The 23,521-nt window shown below is 33.0% G+C and overlaps 2 protein-coding genes across 3 annotated transcripts in view; one reads left to right on the top strand and one right to left on the bottom strand.

Moving 5' to 3' along the window:
* The window catches only part of LOC106133928 (proton-coupled amino acid transporter-like protein pathetic), a 24,010-nt gene extending 18,049 nt beyond the window's left edge, over nt 1–5,961 (top strand). Inside the window, exons 5-9 of the mRNA XM_013333805.2 lie at nt 283–433; nt 1,166–1,287; nt 1,877–1,961; nt 2,254–2,729; nt 2,982–5,961. Of these exons, the coding sequence (XP_013189259.1) occupies nt 283–433; nt 1,166–1,287; nt 1,877–1,961; nt 2,254–2,729; nt 2,982–3,393 (1,246 nt within the window). The 3' untranslated portion in view covers nt 3,394–5,961. The remainder of the gene's footprint in view (nt 1–282; nt 434–1,165; nt 1,288–1,876; nt 1,962–2,253; nt 2,730–2,981) is intronic.
* Nucleotides 4,457–23,521, bottom strand: LOC106133927 (USP6 N-terminal-like protein). Of its 2 annotated transcripts, none has more exons than XM_060953849.1 (6): nt 22,862–23,521; nt 19,709–20,537; nt 19,324–19,559; nt 19,044–19,105; nt 13,509–13,692; nt 4,457–11,454 (listed from the first exon to the last, which is right to left on the bottom strand). In XM_060953849.1, exons 1-6 carry the CDS (start codon nt 23,002–23,004, stop codon nt 11,076–11,078), a joined length of 1,833 nt encoding a protein of 610 aa, XP_060809832.1. In that variant the 5' UTR covers nt 23,005–23,521; the 3' UTR covers nt 4,457–11,075. The 2 variants fall into 2 exon arrangements, with proteins under 2 accessions (XP_060809832.1, XP_013189258.1); XM_013333804.2 differs by having other exon boundaries at nt 13,500–13,692; nt 22,862–23,520.

Below are 23,521 nucleotides of genomic sequence, written 5' to 3'. Positions count from 1 at the left end.
TTTTCTGACTTTTTCTCTCGCTTACAGTACTTATGAAATATTTATTATTTTAAAGTTTATTATTCTGTCCACTCCACACTATTTTAGAAAGTGACAAAGTTCTGTCTTGCCAGTACGTAGGCATTTGTCTTTCTTTATTATTTTACGCTACTTTATTGAATATTTTGCAATCTATTGTTCTTCTGCCGCTATTGGTACTTACAATACATACTTTTTTCCTAGAGAGGTAGGCAAGGACATTACCTATGAATTGCTTTTTATTTATTTATTTTTTTATTTCAGAAACAATGACACCCTCACCCATCTTTTGAAGGCTTCTCTGGGCACAGGTATCCTCGCGATGCCCAAGGCTTTCAAATGCGTGGGCTTAGTTTCTGGGGTATTCTTCACCATCCTCGTCGCTGTGATTTGCACTCACTGCTCTTATATTCTTGTAAGTAAACTTTTTGTTAGCATAAGCGAGCATAATTGAAATTGGTAAAAACTGTATTGTTAACCCACAATCGCCCGCGGTGCCGCCCACGTAAAAAGTACGCAATTTCCTCCGTACTCCACACTATATCAGTACTTTTCTCATTTTTTTTTTCAAAACATTGAGATCGTTTCAGTGGTTTTGACGTGAAAGACGTACAAAAACACACATCTTTCACATATGTAGGTATATGACGTACATAATCTAACAAAGCGTGTTCTACGAAACAGCGCAAGGTAAATATCGACTCGTATTGGCAAAGTTAATTTGACTGAAGCGAATTTAGCAAAGCGAACGGATTACGTAACTGTTACTAGGTACCATTTTGTTATTTAAACTGAGCCAAACCAAATTCATACTAAATCCTATCTTAAACTTAAGATTCAGACCCACTTTACAAGTAAGAATTTGGTTATGTTCCTACCAAAAAAAATGACACCATACATTCTTCCTCCTAGCCTTAGTCTCGATCACACCCTCACGTTTCGACTATGATCCTGATATGGGTGACACAAGTTTTTACACGAAGCGACTCCCACATGATGTCCCACATAACATTCAGAATTTGCCATTCAGTTTACGGGATCAGTTAAATGAATGTGCAGGTTTTCTTACTTTTTTTACCTCGCCATAAGAATATTATTCTCTGGTGTAAGTGTTGACTGATTAATAAAATATATATTTCGGTTGCAGATAAAATGCGCCCACGTGCTTTACAAGAAAACGAAGAAGACCTCTATGACATTTGCGGAAGTCGGCGAGGCGGCGCTGGAGAACGGACCGCAGGGTTTAAGGAGATATGCTAATGCCTTTAGGTTAGACTTTTTTACTTGAGAATTCCAACATGATACACCAGTTATTAACCTGTGCTCCGTGCCATTGTGAATGTGGAAAAAGTAGGTACAACTTTGTTATCTAGGTACCTATTTCTAGACAAATTTTCATTAATCGGAGAGGTTATTCATCAGGATCAACTGATTCCGTATAATATTATAGGACTTTGGATAATCATGATTAAGATTTATACAAAGACATTTTGTCTTAACTTAAAAATAAAGATTGAAGTGCTAAATAGCCACTAATTTAAATCTAATAGGTACTTATTCCCGAACTAATAGTTGTTGCGCTACATGTGACTGGCAGTTTCTTCATGTTTATAAAATTATCCGATTTATTTAATCAACACAGACCAGGGTTTCGAACTCGTATTATGTCTACTGCTGTAATTTAATCTATTTTTTATCCTGGTGCTATTGTATGGATATATTATATGTTCATCCCTCGGATTTGTTTAGATTAGCTTAACTTTAGGCTTGACAATGTTGAATAAACACTTGGCGATTATGAATGTCTGAAAATATCTGTTTAGCATGTAACTGACGTCAGAATCTTTATTTTTTTCAGAATATTTATCATCGTGAGTCTTTTCATGACGTATTTCGGAACTTGCTCCGTTTACACGGTCATTATATCCGAGCACATAATGAAGGTAAGCCATTATGTCTGTACTTTGTCATGTTTTAACCGGTTCTTTACTTAAAACTGCCGTTGCTAGATAAGTACTAGTAAGATAGGTAGGTAGGTGCATGGTAGTAAATAACTGTTTAGATTATGAATTATTATCCAAAGCTTTCATTATTTGAAATAATTGTATGAAAGTTTTTTATCCCATGGCCAATATGATCGGTGCTGTGTGCTCTCTTTTCCTCTCATTGGTTACATAGATGTACATAAACTCTTAGCTAAGTAAACTTGTTTTAATGACCTTTCTATTGTTGCAGGTTGTAGGATTCTACACGAAATCTGCCGGCGGGTACCAAATCGATATAAGATTATATATAATAGCTCTTCTTCTGCCACTCATCTTCATGGCTTGGGTGCGCAACCTCAAGTATCTGGCGCCCGTGTCTATGATGGCTAACATCTTCATGGGACTCGGTTTGGGAATCACTTTTTACTATTTAGTGGGCACTGGTGAAATGCAAATTGATAACATGAAAAATATGCTTTTCAAGCATCCAGTTGAATGGCCAGAATTCTTCTCCCTTACAATCTTTGCCATAGAAGCTATTGGAGTAGTGATGCCACTGGAAAATGCCATGAAGACGCCTCGCTCCATGCTTGGCTTCTGCGGGGTACTGAACAAGGGTATGACTGGCGTCACCATTATCTACTTCACTCTTGGTTTTCTCGGCTACCTTAGGTTTGGCGAGGAAGTGAAAGATTCCATCACACTGAATTTACACGACGATCATATGTGAGTACATTCGCTCTCTCTCATTACATTACGTATACTGAAATGAATAAGTGTTTAAAATAGATGTTCAATTGCATACCTTTTGATTATATATCTTTAACTAGGTACACGAGTAATGTCAGTAAACTAATTAAATTCCAATTTGGTAGATTAAACAAGACTAAATTAAAATAAATGAGGTGAACCTAGTCGTGTAATTTAAATATTGTAAAATAAAAGTGTTAAATAAATATTGTAATTTTACAATTCCAGCCCCGCTCAAATCGTCAACATCTCAATTGCCATTGCTGTGTACTGCACCTTTGGCCTGCAATTCTACGTGTGTATCGAAATCGCATGGAACGGGATCAAAGATAAGTTCACCAAGCGTCCCGACCTGGCCGACTACATCATGCGGACCATCATGGTTACGGGGTGCGTTCTCCTGGCCGTCGCTGTCCCCGCCATTGCGCCGTTCATGGGAGTCATTGGCGCTTTCTGCTTCTCTCTTCTCGGTCTCATTGCCCCTGCCTTTATTGAAATAATCACTTACTGGGACATCGGTTTCGGACCCTGCAAATATCTTATCTGGAAAAACGTTCTGGTCACCTTATTCGGTCTGTTCGCACTCGTCTTCGGGACCAGGGAGGCCGTAAGTAGTATAATACAGAAATATACTACGTAATAAGTTAAAAAATCCAACGGTGTTAAAACCACTTTTAAGGTCTTGATACTATTTCGTTGGTGTTTTTTTATGAATTAATTGGTTGAAACAGACTGATTTTGGAATAATGCCTCCGTATTTCAAATTGATCAGTCTTTTTAACCAGAGACGGTTTGCTTGCTAAGTATTTTATTGTTATACGTATGAATGTAAATGTGTGTTCAGTTGTTCGTGAAAATTCAATGCATTCCCAACCTTGTGAAAGAGAGGTGCTTGTTAGCTGTGCCTTATCTTAAACCGTTAAGAGCGTGTCGCAACGGAATATGTCTAGGAATGGGGTCAACCAATAGGTATTTGCAATCTACGAAATCTTATAGGCAGCACTTTGTATAATAAGTAGTTCATATTTCACGTTCATACCATATTAAATATTTCGTAAAATTTAAAGTAATTATCCGTCTTTATATACACGATAGTAATGTAAGTATATAGTATAAGTATTTTGAAAAATATACTTTTTGATAAATTATAATTGTATTAAATATGTATAAATACTTGTGCACTATTTCTTAGCTTTAATCTTTCTAATACGCAGATGCCTATCGGTTCTTCAATAGCCTTGACTATCGATGGACACGTCTCATGGTTTTTGGTAGATACTTCTTATTCTTTTAAGAACATTCATAATTTGGGTCGCGGCACATTTGTCGTAAGTGCCTTTTTGTCTGTAATTTATCTGGCTAAAGTCAGAAACGTAAAAATAATGTCTTAAACGAATTTCAATTAGATACGTTGGAATGTGTGGAATGTTATCAACGACTTTAGAAACCTCCATGGTCCTAGTAAACTCCATAAAAATCGAAATACTTATTCTACTCGTTTTTCAGATTTTTATGGTAAATAGCTATTTTTTTAGTTTCACAGGGTAGACAGATTCACTATTGGTTGTTCGAATCTTCGACTGTATTTTTTAGCATATTTACTAGGCACTGTCTGAAATCATGGAATTATTTAAGCCGTGAAACCTGTTTTTAAATTAATTGGCCATAAAGGCTACTTAATAGATACATTTTTTCATTCAGACTGATTATATAGGTTTCTGAAGTCGTTGAATGAAATGGTTTCAAGGGTAAAGCCTAAAGAGGCGAAAATGTATTTTGTTACATAAAGGGTAAATGTTTTCATTACCTATATAACTGTTTTGTGTGCATGGTTATTTTATAATCAACTAGCTATCGGAAACAGGCTGTCATTGCATTTAGTTTTAAGTAATTAGTGATTGCACAGATCGATTTTTTATTTAGGAATGTTTAGTGAGTAGGTATCTACTTACATTTAAATGGGAAATCAAGTTTCAAGTTTCCAATACTTATGTAAATTAAAAGTAATAACGTTGAATGTTCGTAGTTGAATTTTGATATTTTTATTAGGTAAAAAGATTTTTAAGACCTATTTTTATTGGGTAAACAGTCAATACTCTATAAAAAACTATTTTTATAGGGTATTGCCTAAACAAAAATATCAAAGTAAAATAAATTTACACATTTTCCAATCCAGATGATTACATAAAGCAATTCTGTGTTCGTTACATCAGAAACTGGAATTAATCTCTGTTTGTGTTGGATGACATCTAGATTAAAGGTGACTTCTTTGTTCATTATATATTAAGATAAATGACTGAAGACCGCAGAATTGCTTTATTATCCAGATTAAGAAACAGAGTTTAAAAGGAAATTGACAAACCCAATCAAATAAAATTAATAATATAGTTACTACATAAAGAATCTATCTGCGACTTTCTTATTAAATATATAATAGGTTTTAAAATATTACATTTGGGTCAGATTAGAATCTTGCTTTTTTAATTTGCATGACTGTATACTCTTTGTAAAAGAGGCCTTCAAAATAGATATTGAATAGGTATCCAAAGATTGATGTTATTTGTCGAAGTATATTTTAAATCATGGACTTTACAAATAATTTATATTTACTTACAACTTGTTCAATTTTTATGCGTAAGAGCAGTTTTCATTAATGGGTGCTTTGATATGCAGAGGTGAATTGCATCCATTTTTATCATTATATTAATTATACACATATTATAACCAATGTATTAATGTTTATGAAAATAGTACTTTTATCACCGATTTTTATATAAAAATCTTACTAGTATTAACGAAAAAATTGGTAATATTGCAGAGACTTAAAAAGCCGGCGTCGGCTATTTTGATTTGCTCTGTGATAACCTCTCTCTACAAATCTTACATTTATTGAAACGAGTCCTAATACTATCCTTACTATAAGATTTATATAATATTCTGCAAAATTATGTATTTTAAAGAACAAATGCAACAATTTTATTGAATGCCGATTAAAAATTAATTTATTATAATTAAAAGTTCCTATTTGATACGATTGTCCGTATAACAGTTTAAATGCCACAAAGTACTTACATATAGGAATTATTCACGACTGATATCTGTTGTTTTGAAAAATGCCTGTATGTATTATCAGTTTAATGATGTTATTTTTATGCATAATACGCGCAATACCTTTGCTGTGAATATACACAAATGAAGTAAATACATATTTATATGGTTTTATTTTTATGAACAGCTTTCCTAGTACCAACACACAAAAGGTATCAGGTATCTAACGGGTCTTTATAACATGCCCAAATTATATCCTAGTTCTCAGCCAACAGCGTCTTATACTATGATGAGACAAGAATTACTAAAGTTTGTTGAAGTGTTATATACATATGTTACATAAATTGGCCAGTTTGAATAATGGTATGTTCTGGTTTCCAGAATGCGCAGGTTTACTCAGAAAAGAGTCATAAGTAGTAGTAGTACATGCCCACGGCAGGTACGCAAACTACCTAAACCCACACCTAGAAACGGACTGTTAAAACACTTCTGACGGTTCCTTTATTAAATAAATTAAATGAAAAACAAAACAATTGCTTTACTCGTTGCTATAATTCTCAAAAGAAAAGAAAAATATTCTTTTAAATAACTAAATGTAACTACAAACATCCATACAAGTATATAACAATAATGGTCAATACTTGTACGTTTTTAACAATAAGTGTCATCGTTAAAATTTTTAAGTTTGCAATATCAACTACACGTTAAAATCATTTTAAATCTTGCGTTATTCGGAATAAAGAACTTAAATTTATAAAAGACTATTAAATTATTACGGATTATATAATTAATCAAGCGAAGCACTTACAAAAATGATAAAAAAAAATAAAATGCGGTGGCTTACCAGATTATGCTTAAATTTTAGAAATGGCACATTTTAACAAAACTTTGGACGTCCATCTACAGTTATTATATTTTAAAAGGTTGCCATAATTTTAACGGTTAGCACCACAGGTCAATTACTTGTACATCACATAAGGGATGAATGGCTGTAAGTATTTAAAAATGCTGCTTGCAATATTCATTTCACAATTTCCATGAATGTTCGACATTGACGGTCGCGATAGCAACGAACCTATTCGGCGTATTCACAATATCACATCTCTTATAACAATTTGCAGTATTTACTTTGGTTACTACAACTTCTACAATAAAATCTATTATTAATTGCTAAGTTGACCATATGGTCAGAATCAATATTATTTTCTCGCCAGCGATTTATATTCGGATAGATGATGTAATGTGTTATACTAGGGATTATTACGAAAATTAGCAGTAGGTATATAACACGATAATTATCAAAATTAAAACTAACAATTTTGATAATTGTCAGTTATAAAATATTGCTATTGCCACAACCCTTAAATATGCAAATATATGACTTGTGGTGTCGTACAGCCAACAAATTAGGTACCTATAAATGTAAACATTGTGCCTTTAAATTGTGACGCCATACTTACATTGCATGCGTACATACTTACATATTACTACACATTTCAAATATAATTTTTCATTGGGGTTATACATGTTTTTACAGTCGACATAATTTTAAAATTTCAAATTAACTACATGATATCGTCACTAAAATAGCAAACTTGATAGTTTTTACTTCAAGATCATTATGCATGGATTTCCCAATAAAATGCAGCTTAGATACAATGACAGCAGGACGGAACGATACTAAAAATAAAAAAGAAATAAGTAAAACTATTACGGCTGTCATGGCGCTTAGCAAAATTTTACGATGTAAGATAAACAGGTGGGTTCAACCGTATAAGGAGAAGTTTTACATTTCAGACGAAACACAGACCAGTAAAATAAAGGTAATACTATTAAAAATTGTAAAAGTGAATTAAAAATAATATACATATTTGATTGAGTTTTAATTATAATGGTTGAAGATTATTATCAATCGGTGATATTTTTGACATTTGTCACAACTTGAGTCACAACTTTCTAGTTATTCCGATTACGTTTTATAGGTATCATGGAGAATTACAAGCACTATTATCAGAGCCAAAGACCATTAAGGTGATACAATTTACTTATAAGAAATACATGATCTGCAGAACATCCAATATACCTATTAAATAAATATATACCTACTTTGACAAGCTTATGAAACTAGCATTGAATATTTGAAAACGACTTTTCGCAATTAGATTTATACCCAATACGGTTGGTGTATCAGCAATATGTACATCAATATGTACAACAATATCGCATATAAATACCTTAATTCTAAGATCTCACTTAACAGTTTTACTGACATTATTGCATTTCTCACTGAAAGTTTAGTAATTCGTAATATTTAAAGGTTTATTTCAACTATTAGCCGCCAACCCAAGGTTTCGTTACTCATTGAAGCGACTGCTAAGCGCTGCTTATATCCATTAAATGAGTCGCTTCGCTCAAATTTCCAAACGTGATGTTTGCTGTCTCTCCCTTTTAGAGACATTTCTTCATAAGATTAATGGTACTAATTAAACAGGAGATAATGTTTCAGAGAGCCACCTCGGAACAGACGGCTAATGTCTAACTCTAACGACTTCCAAGATCCTAAATGCGATTTCTATTCTAGCAAAAATAAAAGAAGAATGCTATTATACTTGTTATTAATATAAGGTGCAATACAATTCTTTTACAATAAATACGATCTTTATAAACATCTAGCAACCAACTAGTTAACTATAATACACATACTTATATAAGTCGGTTTACAATACATTAAGAGTGCTTTTCCTAGAGCCATGTACATATTTTCTTTTACACAATACGGTACAAACATTGACTAAATCAGAGGTTTGATTTATTCGTGCTATAAAAACTTTTGGTGTTCAATCTTGCACCGAATTCTGAGGAAGGTTTTTCAATGGATGACGATTCGTTTTTCGAATTTGATTATGATTTCCCAATGATATCGAACATTTTAAGATACGATTGAAGCTAACTAACTAAACATTGTCTTTAATATCAAGTTTAGTACAAGTCAATACCTAAAGTATTGGAAGTGCGTAATATATTTTTGAATGCAAGCTTTCTATGTTTTTTTTTTTTCATTATTATATGTAAATAGTTTTATCATCGCACCATCCTTCATATCAAGGGAAGAGAATTCATCTAACTCTTAGAACGTGTGCTTAAAATCGATTTCACTATAAGAACCATTAATCTTAAGAGTGAATAACAATACTTAGTGGTGAAGCTCAAAAACGCTTCACCCAAAACCTATAAAAATATACACATATTATGACTGTTTATCCCTTAAGGGAAATTGCCTAATATCGTCTTCCTAATTTAAACATCAATAATTGTAGTAGAATTTAAATATTTTCGTTAAAGTTTAATTCCATCAATAGTATATTCCAATATTATGGGGACATTAGTCATTTTTAATAAACAAGTATGACATCACACAGAATTTTATGGTTGACGCATTCTTTAGCGGGAAAGAGGCTTTTGTTTATTTTGAAGAACGGTTTTTGGTTAGTTTGAAGAACACACCGAACAGTTAGGCCACATTTATTAAATAATTATCAATCTACATATATGTTTATCAAACAAAATAGCGCCCCATTCTTTTTTAAAATTAAACAATTTGTATAAATTTCACATCAAGATTACTCAAATAATGTCATGTCCTAATGCGCAGCACTTCTATTACGTCAAATCTAAAGATATTATAAGGAAATCTTCATCGAAATTCCCAACCTTTCACTTGATATCAACCTCACATGGCGGCCCTGTCAGTGCTAACTTTATACATCACTCTCCGATGGCGACCCCGCCTTTACACAATATCCTTCCGACAAAGTGCTCACCGTGATTTCACGATGATGGATTGGTGTTATGATTTATTTAGCTTATATCAATATCAAAAATAATATAAACACTTGCGTATATACCTTACAAAATTAACTACACAGTTGATTTAAAACTTGAATAATATCCTAATATTCTCTCTTTATGTTACACTAAGACGTGTTATATTGCTTTTGTAAATTCTATTACGTTTATTATAGCTTTTTTCTTAATCACATAATGTATATTTCTGCAAATAAAATGTGTAAATATAATGAGATTAGTTTTGAGTATCGAATTACAACATCTAAACTTTTGGCCCTACAAAATTGTTAATTTAAATAAAGTTAAACCAAAATACAAGTGAAATAGGAAACTTATCATTTACATTTGGCAAAATAGTTTTTGGAGTACAGTTTGAGTTATAATTTACTAAATATATCAACTAAGTACTTAGTAAGTGAACACTTTATATTCTCGTTATAAGTTAATAATTTGTCTTATTCAACTTGCAAAAGATAAACACCTAATACAATGATAAATTCATAACATTAGACGTCTTTCTGAAACTGTATCTTCTAAACTATTTTATAAAAAATGTTGGAGGATGGAAAATCAGTATAGACTTCGTTGTATATCCTAAGTGTATAAAGTTCAACAATTAATATCAAATTGACTTACAAAGTCGCTTAGTTATACATACATATTATAGAAAGTAATACTCATTTATGTGCATTACCACCCATGCGCAGTGCACTTAATAAAAAAAAATACTTTCGCGGTAGCAATTAATAAATTATTAAAATTTTCGGTCAGAGACTAAACATATGCCTTCCTTTTTGCGGCAGAGGTGACTTTTTTAATAAATTTTATTATAAACTGAATTTAATAATTTTTGTTTGTAACCAGAATGAAATAATAACTTAAATACCTACATATTAATTTTGAAATTCATACGCATGGAGCTAGTAGAATATGTCTATTATGTTTTATCATTTTGACATCTTCACACTTGAATTTGGGTTCAGTTTTAGGGCATCTTGCGACAAATGTGACATCTGGAAAATGTTATTTTTCTTAGGATGAAATAACATTTGTAAATTCCTACATGAACAAAGTCCCGAAGTAGAAATTTAAAAAAAAAACATCGTCCTAGAATAACGACATTAATAGATGATAATGTGAAAAGAGTAATCTCTACTTATGCAAAATTTATGTTTTGCCTGTACTTGAAACTTTTCTACTTTTTCCTCAAATATTTTTTCTGTAAAACTATTTGATTTGTATATAAGTGCACTAGTTTACACAAATAAGAACATGTGTTTTTAGATTATTTCAAGAAATCTACACCACTGCAACCGCATAATGTGTAGATGTGACCGTACCTTAACTCTAAGTTTCGAGGACTAACAATTATAAACGCTGCGAATCAGTGACTTATTAACGTGCAACACATACATATAAATTGACATACTATTTCAGATCGTACACATCCGAATGAGATTCTATATATCGTGGGGTAATTATTCTTCCAGAGTCGACGACTGGTGTCAAGAGTTCTTCAGAGGGCACTTGTATTCTAATTCTGTTATCTGAAGGAAGGTTGTTGGCTCCGTTACCCTGGTAGAAGCCTAAGGTGACCGGTTTGTGATGCTCCTCGGCGTAGGCCTTATACTTGGAGGGACTAACTGGGTGCAAGTGGGATGGACTAGCAGCGAGTGGGTTGTACGTGACATGTATACGAACGACGTCATCAGAAAGCGGCGAGACAGAGGGCGGATGAGGCGTGGCCCGCGGGGTAGAGTGCGTCGTCGATGGCGCCCTCTGTATACTTAGGCCGCAGATTCCAGAACTGAAAATTGTTATCATATATCATTTGAAAATACTCAAGTAGTTTTTATTTCGAAATAATATAAATAAAAGGCGTTGTCCAGCTTTTCTTCATTTAAGGCTATAAAATTATTTAAAACAAAATGACAAAAGACAAGTTAGTTAGCCTGAGGCTTGGAACTTCGTTAAACGGACGCCCGCGTGGTTGCGCGTAAGGAGACGGGTCTAGGGTCCGCGACGCGGGGCCCGCTTTTGAGCGAATGAAACCCGTTTGACTCCCGCAGGCGCACTAGAGAACTAAAGATCCGCGAAGAAAATGTTTAAAGGGAACATATATCTCAATATTACCCATAATAAAAAATTTATACATCCGTAATACATCCATAAATCACCATCCCCTACCCGAAAACCTAAGAAATGACCAAAAAAGGGTCATCCGAAAACTTTATGTGTGTAGCGGGAGTTATGATTCATATGAGTTATTGTTAAAGATTTAAAGATGTAGAGATATACATATATTAATGAAGTATAAATAAATTTATCTGATGTATGATTGATTGATAAAGATGTAGTTTAAATTTAAAGAATTATAAAGATGATATGTAAAACTGATGATGTAACTTTATCTACAAATATAAATCTTTATGACGAATCATTCATGAATTGCAAGTCATGCATTAATTTAAAATTTAAAACATCTCTAACGGGAACACATTCTATAATCCGGCCTACCCCGGACCTACGGAGCGCACTGCGTTTTGGCACGCAGTGACACGACACACGACAGTAGCAAGCCGCGGGCGTCCGCTTAGCGCAGTTTCAACCATTAAAGGGATTGTTGTGCCATCAAATAAATAGTCAAGACAGCAAACTGGCACTTAAAAAAATTAGCGTTGTTGCAAAGTAAAACTCCAGCTAATCATATATATCAATTGCTATAACAACTATTTCATTAGCCAACGCTACTTGCAATTTGACCTATTGCACATTAATTGCGTGGTTTTGCTCACCGAGGAGACTTCCCTGGTGTGAACAGTGAAGTCAGGCTGCAAAACATTTATTCTGTAGAGACATTTCTAACCCTAGGTTATCTATTATTTAGTACACAAAAATTTTAAACCGTTAATTATTGAGAAGAATAACGAAATGACAATTATTAAACATGGCAATCTTATACTAGGTAATAGTAGAATAAAGGGTAGTTTAAAAGACGCGTGGTTTCAAAAAGAATGGCGTCCAATCGCTGTGGATGTTTAAAGGGCAAAAATACTAATTAGTGCATCAGAACATCCCAAGGATAGTGCAGCTTTCCGCTAGTGACAGGCTCATATACTTTTCATTTTCTTAATTTTGCAGGTGCTTATATTAGCGAAACTAAAATTATTTTTTTAGGGACGATTAATTATAATAATATCTAAGCTCTAAATAATACTATTGTTACATATCTATATTGTGTGAATTTGTTTTGCGTTTGAACTTAATTACTGAAGTCAAACATAACCAATATGTCAGATTTGCCTAACCATAGGACCACAAATAAGACTTTTTGTAGTGGCTACTAACATATAGAGAATTAGTAGTTTTCCTACTGCACGAGAAAAATTTACTTGAACTAATAAATTTCAAAACATAATAATGTTAACTTTTCTTTATAGACCAAAAACTAAGTGTCAATGCCGATTTCTATCAGTTGAGAATTTTTGTGATTCTTCCCTCAGTGCTCGCTTAGTTTTAGCTCTCTAGAGCAAACAGTTCCTGATGTACGTTAATCGATCGAGACAGTCAGATTATTCATTAAATACATTATTTTTATTGGACACCCACCCACCAACCGATTGCCATATCAACGCGCAGCCCGAACCGCTGGGTCTAAAGGGTTAAAGTTTAGATTTAGATAGAGAGACCACATGTGGAGGATTCTTAAAATTAGGAAAAAGGTCTCTTAGAAAAATCCCGATAAATTAACGAGATTTTTATTTCGAGAGACGGATCCGTCAAGCGTATTCTAGTTTAACGTATGGAACTAAGTTCAAACACGAAGTAGCAGTCTACATTAAATAATCTCACCCATCTGACCCAGTGCCATCGTCGCTAACGTTGCTATGCGTGTCCAGTGAATTATCCGGGGCATGGGATCTTCCACTAGAAAACACACTCAGGTCCGCTGTACTGGTCACACTGGTATCGGCCAAGGAGCGTCTAGAACCCAAGGCCGACACGGAGTCGTCGCAACGAACGCCTCCCGCCACCCCGCTGTGTTCTGTCCAATCACAAACAACTTTGAGCAAGTTTAAAATTTGAATTCGACTAATGCGAACTTATTGGTTTTAACTGGACCATAGCACATTATGATTTACTTCTAGAACCAAAACCTATTATTTAATAGCTGACATAAAGAATAGGAGGCAGACCGCATAATAGTATAATAGTATTATCTACATAAATGCTATGTCCCAAGTTATTCAGCGTAAACATTTTTCACAACTGATAAGAAATGCCAAAAGGATTAATCACTTTATCATCGACCTACTTTGGCTCATCTACCAACACTTAAGTTTTTTTTAGTAATAATTATGTTTCAACTAAAAAGCAAACACACGACCGCGTGTGGAATTCCAGAACTAAATACGCTCATGAATTTTCTTGAGGCATAAGACATGTTCTAATTTATTGCATTAATTACATGGAGTGTCGGAGAGGCAAGGATAGGAAGATGACAGTTTTTGTTTTCTCTTAGTGAAATTTTAAGACGTGAAGTGTAGTCATATGCCCATGGTTTTGGGCATATGGCTATAATCACTACAAAACCTAAATAGAGCTTCTTTTAGCATACCTTATCGGTCACTGTCACTAATACAAAATCTGAAACATCATAAGCACATTACTAAGCATCGCGATATAATTGCGAAGTTCCTGATAATCACAAAAATGGCCGGTGGGCAAAGCATGCAAATGGTAAAATAAAAAATTTAACTTACCGGTTTACAAGATTCACAAGCGCCACAAAACGCACATGCAACTAATGGAGGATTTGTATAATCTCTGCTCAAAACTTTACAAATAAAATGCGTGACAAAATATTCCTTATTTATTGAATAATATCTACAATTATAAACTATCAATGTCTTTGCTTCGATCTCTTACGGTGCCTGGCATTCATTAAATAAGTTTGTAATCCGGGATCGGTGTTACAGGCGGGGATAGGTGCGGGATAGGACACATGGATATCCACGGAGGCGAGAGAATTGCGAAGAGGCACGGCCTGGGATAAACTCTCATCTGCGGTAAAAACACAACATTTACAACGCTTTCCTAAGTATTGGTGAAACAGTACGACTACAGGCACAAATTATATTGTGTGTGAAAAGGTGTATTTAAAGGTATAACATGTTTATGTATTATATATCATCCACTTGGCGTTTGGCTCGGTCGCGTCCTCTCCCTGGAGAGGAGACTAGTGTTCACATTCAGAAAAGCGCGACTCCCGTATGAAATTGATTCCTCCCCTGATTGTTTTATACATAAAAATAAAAGATAATAAAATAATTGGAAGTGCTTTGACTATGCTTAGTGACGGCTAGACAGCAAAACATACCGGACAAGATTTCGGACATGTCGCTTTGTCATTTAATAATTCATGTTCCTCACACTACCACGGGCGGCAAAACTAAAAATAAAAGGAAAACTCCTGTATAGGTTTCGTTGTATACACCAATAACATAAATTGCATTTTAGCCAAGCCAATAATATCGTATCAATTCTATCGAAACAAAAACGCTAATTAGTAATGAAATTTTGAGATAAAAGGTATGAATTTTTTCAACAGATTTGATACAGACTCTTCATTATGTATGTAGATGATATGAATAATTAACTATAACTTAGAAAACTCAAATTATATTCGGTAATAGGAAATAAACTTTAAAAAAGCACAATTGGCCGTAAATAAACTAACATAAAAAATAGAATTATGGTGATTACATTAAACAAAACCAACATAAAGGGGTGGGTTTATGTGATAAAAACGAAACAAATAGACAAAATCAAGTGTTGAGCAGAGATCCACTTAAGCAACAATAATCAATGATACAAAAAAGATTTAGGAAATTAAGTGAGCAAGTGCTGGGTAAGGTTAAACTTAATTATTACCCGTAAAAACAGCCAACTAAATATACTTATGTATATATATGAGACCCAATTTCTCTCAAGGAACAACATGAAATAGAAGAACCATGTACTGCGATACTCATAAATATTCTATCAAAAATTGTGAAGTTTTCCCTTGAGAAAAATTATTAATTTCCGCATGAAATTTGTTATTTTGCAAAATTTTCATCTTTATTCAAAATCGATGTTATTACACTTGATGCGTGGTGTGCGAGTATGCACATAAAAAGCGCAGTGTGCCCTAAGATTCGAGGATTATCCTTAAAATAAACCTAATAATTTACTATTATGTTGAGAAATGTTCACTAGAAATAAGACAATTGTATGGAATTCAAATATGTACATGAAAACAAAAATATTTTCACAAAGAACTTACATCCCATTGTTATTTTGTTAAAAAGTGCTTCCGAATAAATATAATTAAATTTACCCGAACGTCGTGAAAGGACAAAATTATACTACAAAACTAAAATCAGATCCAATATAGAATTATATGGTAAATTTTGCTCACAACAGTAGAAAATTTTTGTGACTCTAATCAATCTGGCCCGACAACCCTCGAACCTTATGAGACGGCGTGTTAAATGCATATCTTAACTGTTGTGTTAATAACGACATAAACCCACCGCCAAACCACCAACATTGCTTATACTTTGTAAAATGTTACATTGCTAACCGGTAACAGAAAAAATACAGTGTGAAGGGTTTCAAATTGCTCAAAATGCCCTGCAAGCTTTTCAAAATAGTCTTTTCATACAACGAAATTTTGTTTTAATTTCCAGAATATACATTAGATTTCGACAAAAGCGAGTCTCCGCTGTATAAAAATTTATCCGTGCAGCCAAATGTTACAGAATTTACTTTCAAATAAATAAAAAAGCAAAGCTTATATATTATCGCAATGACTCCATCTAAAAACTTTATTCACATATATTTAATAGCTTTCATAGAAGCCGAGCTACAATTTACAAAGTATACTGCAATCTAATTTTTACATCAAGTGCCGATAAGTAGACACGAGGAAATAGGGGACACAAATGGCAAGCATTTCAATATTATAAAAAAATAAAACGAATTAAATTAATAACCATGATCCTTAGATTATATTATATCTAATTATGTATAAATGCTGTAATAAAATCCTTGTCATTATCGAATGTATTGCACTAGGTAAACAATATTTAAAGAATAACACTGATTTTCAAAAGTTATCGTTTATGCATTCACATTATTTTATACAACCGCCTATGAATGAAAAAAGATAATCTATACCATAATAAGTAGCACTTTTGTAGCACAATCGTTCATCTGACTTATTCTTACAACATATATTATTAGCTAAACACTTAATAATAGCATGAATAGTTATAAAATAATACAAATAGATTAAAGGAACAAAATTAAACTTTATTTTAAAAAGTAAAATAAAATTAAAATATTAAAAAAGTTCAGCAACGTTCCTTTTATCTACACATAATAACGTTCCTTTTATCTACACATAATATTAAGTTTTATGTATGAAACAAATATTAGACATATCACACAGATAAAATTATATACAAGTATATATATATACAACTTTTTTATATTCAGTAGGTACTAAAAACAAGTGTTAAGTTACAGTAATTTAGTTTCCTCTTCATATCGGCTTTAACGATGTATTTCTCAAATCTAAATATTTATTTTACAAAATTTTATATTATTATATACTCATTAATATTTGTGACCCTTGACTGAAATATTAACTAATCTAAAACACTCATAAACAAAATTTGGGGTTATTATTTTGTACTCGAAATATTTAAATGACAAAACTAGCTAGTGAATCCTACTTTATATTACAAATCCACTCTAATGTATAATAAAATGCTGCTACGCATACAAAAATACAAGGAAGATCATTCAAGTTTTGCTGTAACATTTAAAATTTTTGGAATGATGGTGGTAGAAGGATTAAGTTAATAAAAGCTTACATATGTCTTTCCCAACCATTTATTTTAAATTTACAGCTGCCGCTGCCGTCACGTTTTACATAAATGTTTAACGTTTCGTGAAAATAATTTTAAAAACGTCATTGAAAATTATTCACATTGTGAAATTACACGTATCTATCAACATTATTACTTAATAAATTATTTCTTATCTTAAAGGTTTTAGTTTTTTTAATATTTGTGTTAACAATTTGTGATCAGTACTTAATCAGTTACGTAGAACGGAATATCAGTTCTTCCTAGTGCTTAAAAACGTTAAGTTTTACCTTTGTTTACTTATAGAACAAATATTGCTAAAATTAATAAAAATTTTGGATTTGCAATTCAGAAAAATATTTATGTAATTTTAAATCGATTAAATATTCTTAAGATTGATGAATTAAATCTCATCGGTAACTCATTAATACAACCCAAAATGAGCTGCCAGAATTATAATAACAAATGGTTGGACAAGAAATAGTGCACAGATTTCAAATTCAACCGCGTGCATTACCAATGATACTTTTCTAAATTATGTACCTACATCCATCCATTGAAATGATCCTGGATTCGGTAATTCAGGATTATACACGAAGCAATCCCGTCTAATCGAAGCATCGAATCATTTAATGGCTATGATTTGGCAAGGTTTCGGCGCCTTATTCTCATGTCCGCGTTCATATATAATAATTAATAATTACAATAATTTTAAAATTAATATTTTCTCTAAAAATCTAACAGAAAATGAATGATCTTGGCACTTGATTTACAAATATTAAAACTGATTAAATTCATGCACTCATAAGACAAGCGGCACCTTTCTACTATTTGCCGATCCAGATTTTCTTCACACAAACTGGACACAATTACCTTAGTTTGACCCACATTATGATAACGTAAAAACTAATCTTTAATTTTTTGAAATACGTCTCTTTTTTTAGAAAAAAAAAAGTAACATATAATAAGCTATAAAATCTCTTTCTCAGCAAATGATGAAATGTAGCCTCAGATGTTTACAATCGAGGTGAAATATGTTCAAATAAAAAAAACGGTAAATGCAACGGTTGGCGTTCACACAAACTTCATGCAAATTAATTTTGAAATTATCACATAACAATGGCACATATCGAGATAACCTTGTTAGATTTTAAATAAAACCGAAACGGTAGCTTGTAAAATTAGTGACAAAGTAAGTGATTTTCATAAGAGCAATCAGAAGTGGAATTTAATTTTAATATTAATATTATTTTCGGAATCAAGAGGGGGATTATACTAACGCTCATCCAAATTTTCAAATCTGATATAGATTTCTAAATTTTAAATCTGTTTCAAATTCATCTGTAAAACTAAACTGACAGACATTTTAAAGTGTTGCCATCGTAATGTGTATAATTTTATAAATGCGTGAAATGATTAGAGCCGAGGCTTTCGTCTGAGGTGGAGCGTGTGGTAGGCAGGCTGGCCTCTAAATTACCTGAAACTGTGTCGCTTTGCGATACGCGTAGTTCCTGCAACTCCATTGCCGCTTTTTCTCGTCTGCAATAAGGAAAGTAGCGTAAAAAATCCTGCTAAGAAGACTATAATTTTTAAATAGATAAAGTTAACCAAATTTTAAGGTTAAAGTTGAAAACCAGACTCCAAACTTTGAATCATAACAGCTAAAGGCATCTTTGAATATGCGAAGATGAGAGACATATATTTGAGAAAAAAAAACACTTCTACACCCTTCAAACAAACTTTTGGGTTAACCATACCTTAATATCACAGTAGCACGAGCTTGCTTTTCAGTCTCTGAAAAATTCTCAGCCCGCTGGCCAATTTTGGATTTCTTGTCTGGCTCAACAAACATGCCAAGTGCACGTTTTGGTAGCTCACTGGGTGGTGGGGGTCCTGGATAGTCTAACTTCGCTCTCTTCAGCTCATCCATTGAGCGTTCGAGATGATATATAACAATGTCGTCGTCATATCCAAAATCTTTATGAAGCTTCACCTGAAATCAAAACAGAATAAATTGTTTTGAAACATATCAAAGTGTTCAATCTATTGATTTGATTATGAAAAGTTATGTACTCTATTCATTACAAATTTGTCATAAAAACTAATGACTAAGATGAATCTTAATATAAGATTAAATTATACCTGAATATAATTAACAATCAGATCCATATCATGTAACTTCATGATTGCTTTTTTGTGAAGCTTGAGTATCGTATAGGCCATAGCAGTGATCACTCTTTCACCATCCAACAAATATATATCCCACACTCGCAAACACAGACTAAAGGGCACTCGCTCGACGAAACAAACAAAAAACCATTTGAGAGAATAAAGTATTGCATCCAAACCAAATTTATCAAAATGGTGTTTTAATTTTGGCATGAACTTTGTGAGTATTTTATCATGATGTTCCAGGAATCTCGTTAACTTTGGGAAGCCTTCGACATACAATCCGTGCATCAAATACCTCTTGTCTGACAAGAGTATAGCTAAAGCCCAAAAGGCATCCTCTTCATCCATGTACATTAGAAGAACACCGGCCAAGCCGGACATGCCTTGGCAGTAACCAACTTCTGAATTGTAAATGCTGTAGGCACATAGCACATTGAACAGGGAACATTGCTTTTCCGAATATCTTTCCCTGTAAAACTGATGTTCTCGAAACTGCCTGTTGACATCTGAATCTATTTGTCTTACGTCTGTGGACCACTGCTTCGCTAGTTTTAACATTTCTTGGTACTTTCCGGGACTCTCTGATTTAACTCTATTTATATCGAGTAATTTGCACCATATCTTCATTCGCAGTGACTTTGGAATGCCCTTGTATATCCGCCTGTGTAGTTTCTCCTTCGTGGCGGGGGAGTCCCACGTGGCGAGCATTTTCACCCATTTCTTTTCCCTTTCCACCTCGACGTTGATCTTTTGAGGCGCCGTTTTCTGCGGCAACCGCTCGTCGTGAATGAAGCCATATCTGAAAATTTATAAACTTTATATTGAAAATTAAATTGAAACTAACTAATATGCTACTTAATATGTATTTCCAACAAACAACGACATAGACATCTGATATGATTTCATTTTGAAAATTAGATTATTTTGATATCTTGTGTCAAATTTGCAGTAATTATAAACAAGGCCAACCAGATATTACTTAATTGAGGATGAACCACATATATAGTTTAAGCAGTTCTCATATATTCCTTATTTATTAAAAGTAAGATTTACACATTTTATGACACTACTGCTGAACAAGTATATCTCACATGCCTAGTTGCATGCAATCATGCATTGATAAAATTATCTAAATTGGTATTATAATAATATGTTGTCAAATACCATGTTCGCGATTTTCTAAGGATTTAAGTAAGTACCTACACATGCTTGAAATATAACACAGTTACGATAACCACTAAGTTCATAGATTTTTATAATTTTACTCATCAGTTAACACCTTCGCACAGCATTTGTTTAAAAATATGTGTATGTAGAAGACTGTATCTTGTACAATAGTTGTAACCAGAGTAAAACATTTTTCCTTATGTTTAAAGATGTTATTATTTTGTAGTAGTGAAGAGTGAGCAAGCAAAGAAAGAAGTATAAGATTTGTAAAAAGAGAACTGCTTCCACCTAAGTGTAATCAAAATAAATTCAGTGAAATGCGAGATTATCACGGACAAACATACATAAATACAAGTCAAACTGAGAACCACCATTATTTGAAGGTAGTTAAAAAGGGAATAGACATAATTAAGTATTTCGCATTAATCAGCATCAAATTACAATAATTTCAGCAATTAATAATAATAATGAAAAACCAAAATACTAGTAAAGAGTCTAAAATATGTGGGATGACCCTTATGTAAAAGCCTATGTACAGAAATACAATTCAGTATGCTTCAACACTACATACATTTAGTCACATCTGTATACCTTGCAGGGTACTCAGATGATATAATTAAAAACCCCATTCACATAACATGACCCCATTAGCAGCTCGTTTTTTTTCCTTGTAAACCTAAGAGTATAATTTAAATGCCATTGCCACAATGCCATATCAAGTTCGCTTCAGCCATAGTTATTTTTTAATAATAACTTACAGAATAGAAAAACACACTAAATAGAAAATGCCTTTGAGATTATAATTTTGTCAAAGTTAAACATATATTTTTTTTAATGGGAATTTGGTATTATTTTTATCCCTCAGTCCCTTCCGACGGCCCCTCTCACTACAATCCAGGTATGGGTAAGTCAGATGATTACAGGAAGTGGCTGTGTGACCTCTGCAAATCTGTTAATATGGAAATCCTAAACAATTTTGCAGTGTATTTTTCCCATTATTTTCCCTAACCGTAGGTGAATATTGGTATTTTTAAAAAAAAGGCAACTGGTCACAGTGCATAAAAATATTACATTATATAAATTTCAAGTCAACAATATTAATGTTTGGAGCATCATCCATTTGTTCATTTTAATCAACTATTTCTAAACAGGAAATTAAATACCACATTCGCTTTGGCATTCAGTATAAAATATTGTTAGTTATCACTGTAATGCAGCTTATCACAATAAACTAATCATCCCAATGACAGTGGGTTTCAAAGATATGTACATGACAAAAAAAATAACAATATAAGCATATAACAACAACAACTATTGGAAACTTCTTGATTTTCTCAATACAGATTAGTAATCCACTTTCCTTGCATAGATAGTAGAGAACACATAATTTTAACATGTCACCACCAGCACCCTGTTGTTTTTTTGCAGGTACTTTCTTCCTTTATCAGGTAAAAGGTAAAGCAACTCCAGTCTGACCTAGCTGTGACCATATGAAATAGGGCAACTTAAACAATGGGTGTTGCACGAGGTAAAATGCTTATTGATAGTCACCCTAACATCCATGAGAGGCAATGGTATTTAAAGACAGTGTATTTTTTTTGTTGCTAATGTATCATTTTAGTTAGTGATGCATTATCCTAATGAACAAATAACTAGACATTATTACAATACATAATCAAAACATCGAATTAATTAATATCTACAAAAGATTAAGAATCTCCAGCTCAATACTAAATAACCAATAAATTCCTAAGATGATATCATCTTTAATTAAATACAAACAGGTAAAAACTCTTAAAATATGATAGATGTATGATATTTTAATTTATGTATAATAATACAAATATTTATAAAGATAATTTTCATAAAGATATTGTGTGCTTCCTTACGATAAGGACTCAAATTCGCGTAGGTGTAGGAATATTGGTTATCAACATTTGAAAACAACAAATTTACCTGTCAGTTTTGTGATACTCTTCAAATTCAGGGTCTTCCCAAGGATCTATCTGGCCGGCTAGGTTCTCTCGGCCACGCTCGTACCTCTGGAAGATACGCTCCCGCTCCTCGGAAGCCCGTACTAACAGAGCCTCCTCATTCATAACACGGCCTGACTGTGCCACATACCGAAACACAACTTACGTCCGGGTTTGACCTACTAAAATTTCCAATCACTTTACACAATACACATAAAATAACCTGCCTATACTATGTACTACCCCAATCAACCCATCTTACATGAACTAAATTAACAAACATCACCGCCCTTACACCTTACAATTTCAATTCGCGGACGCCAGACAAAATATTTGAATGACGTTCCCATGTCATGCATGTCATAAACTCGAAACATAAACTTTACACAAGGACATTACGCTGGAAACCAAATATATTTTTTTGTTGTTCTATTGAACAATAATTTATTTTGAGGCACAATTATCACGAATTACAGGATGTTACTCCCTTTCTTTTTTATGGTTACACGACACAAGAAAGAAGCAAAGCAAAACGAGGCGAAACGAGACGGAAATAGGCGAGGGATGGGCGAGGCGAGGGGAACAACTTTTTCAAAACGGACAAACCCAATCAAAATCCAAAATGGACAAGGACAAAAGAACC

The sequence above is a fragment of the Amyelois transitella genome, chromosome Z (genome assembly GCF_032362555.1).
Source record: "Amyelois transitella isolate CPQ chromosome Z, ilAmyTran1.1, whole genome shotgun sequence".
In the NCBI taxonomy this organism is placed as follows: domain Eukaryota; kingdom Metazoa; phylum Arthropoda; class Insecta; order Lepidoptera; family Pyralidae; genus Amyelois; species Amyelois transitella.
The sequence above is the reverse complement of the archived record's forward strand: the minus strand, read 5'-3'. Positions and strand labels throughout refer to the sequence as shown.